Source organism: Macrobrachium rosenbergii, chromosome 56 (genome assembly GCF_040412425.1).
Source record: "Macrobrachium rosenbergii isolate ZJJX-2024 chromosome 56, ASM4041242v1, whole genome shotgun sequence".
NCBI classification, from domain to species: Eukaryota; Metazoa; Arthropoda; class Malacostraca; order Decapoda; family Palaemonidae; genus Macrobrachium; species Macrobrachium rosenbergii.
In genome coordinates, this window is record NC_089796.1 from 38,896,027 (window position 1) to 38,898,092 (window position 2,066).

Genomic DNA, 2,066 nt, shown 5'->3' on the forward strand with positions numbered 1-2,066 from the left:
TAAATAAGTTTGTACATCATAAGGAATCCCTTTCATAAATTGTTCAAGCAAAACCAACTCACTGTATTCTTCCATATTTGTGACACTAGCAGCTTTAATCCATTTATTATGATACTTTACTACCTTATGTGAATATTCTACGTAAGATTCACTATCCATCTTGCGATATCTACGGAACTTCTCACGGTAATATTCAGGAGTTAATTCATTTCTTTAACAATTTCATAATCTTTAGATTCAGCCAAAGTCATTGACAGAAATGCAGTTCGCCCCTTACCCTTAAGTGCGGATTGAAGAATTACCGACCAATACTCAACAGGCCACTTCAAACTAAGAGCAAGCTTTTCAAATAATGAAAAAAACTAATCTGGTTCATTCTCATCAAATATAGGTACCATCTTCGCTACTTTAATCTAGATTCATTTTCACTTTCACTTTCACTCGAGTCTTTAATTTTCAACTCTCTCTTCTTTGTCAGAAGCTCCAACTTATTTTTGTGTTCCCTCTCTTCTCTCTGAACCCTGTCTCTTCGTTCACATTCTTCTTTCTCAGTCCTATCTTTTCGTTCACGTTCTTCTCTCTCAATCCTATCTTTTCGTTCACGTTCTTCTTTCTCACGCATATACTGTATTTCTAACCTCTTAGCAGCTAACACAGTTTCTCCCTCATCACACAAATCGTATATCTCAGCGGACAAAATATTCTCCTCAACCAAATTGTTACGTTCTTCTCTCTCCATTACCTTGTTTTTAATTTGCAATTTACGCCAAGACAAATTTTTAATACTTGATTTCATAATGTAGAGCAATTGCTATCCAGTCGTCTTTCTTTACGTTACGAGTGCTAAGATATGATACAGTAGGACTGCTAATGAAATCTTCTAATATGAAAGCATCCATTATGAGTAGTTAAAATGATACAAAGTTCAAAGGTTATACAAGCAAAACAAAGAGTAAATAGTGATAAAACTAATCGTGGTTCTTAAATATATACCACTAATTTATACAAGGCAATATATCAATGCAATACATTTTCATACACCAAAAATAAGGAATGACAAGTTATATGCTAAGCACTTCATTACATAACATTTTTTCAAAGAGAGGCAAAAGTAAAACTAAACTAATGTAATTACTTACGAGGTTCATGAACGAATTAGCACAAATTATAAACATTAACACGAACTAGAATTATCAATCTAATCTTATCACTGATAGTCAATCAATTCTCGGACAATTCGATCCCTGGACAGGCCCCTCATTTGTTATGAATTTGACTAACTCACAACAAGTTACACTCAATATTCTAGAGGCAAACAACATCATATAATGGATAAGAAAATTCATCAAATTCACTTAGAACTAATTTAATAATTATAAGTTCCCATATAAAATAATCACATATATAAATAAGGCTTCACTAGTGTCACAAAGAACACAATAAGAAGGTACTTACAGTTTCAATAATAACTTAAGATGTTAACACAAAGCAGCTTCCAAAAGATCTCAATTTAAGGCCAGTTAAACAATATCCCAAGTAAACTTAAAGCTAAACCTTAAGGGAGCCTAAAGAAAAATTTCAAGAAAAGAAACTAATAAAATAATGCAATTAACAGATGTCGCAGAAAGCTCTGTTAGCTTAAATTTGAAAGATATACAGGTACATAATAGTTATATTGAGGGTAGACACTAATGTTGTAGCGGACGGCCTTAGTAGAAGTTTTTGTGATTCGGATGGTTCTCATGTATGCTATGTATCTGGAGATTGCATAGACCGGGATATTAGTTTGGTAGAATCTAAACAGGATGAGGATGAGATTTTGGCAGACGCAAAAGCGTTTCTTAGAGGGGAATTAGCTAGGAAGGGTTATAAGTTGCCTTTTGCAGGTCTTGAATTGGAGGGTAACTTGTTAGTTAAGAACATTAGATACAGACTGAGAAATAATGAAGATAAGGGTGATACGACACAAATAGCTGTCCCTAGGAGTTTAGTACCTATGGTTCTGGATTTTGTTCATTGTAGTTCTGGCAATCCACATTAGAAGACATATCTGAATGTGCGGGGAC

At 33.8% G+C, this 2,066-nt stretch overlaps 1 protein-coding gene across 1 annotated transcript; it reads right to left on the minus strand.

The window, feature by feature from the left end:
* Positions 1–403: 403 nt before the first annotated feature.
* LOC136836179 (protein enabled homolog) lies at positions 404–796 on the minus strand. Its single transcript, XM_067100177.1, has one exon. It carries the CDS (start codon positions 794–796, stop codon positions 404–406), a length of 393 nt encoding a protein of 130 aa, XP_066956278.1.
* Between the last annotated feature and the right edge of the window lie 1,270 nt (positions 797–2,066).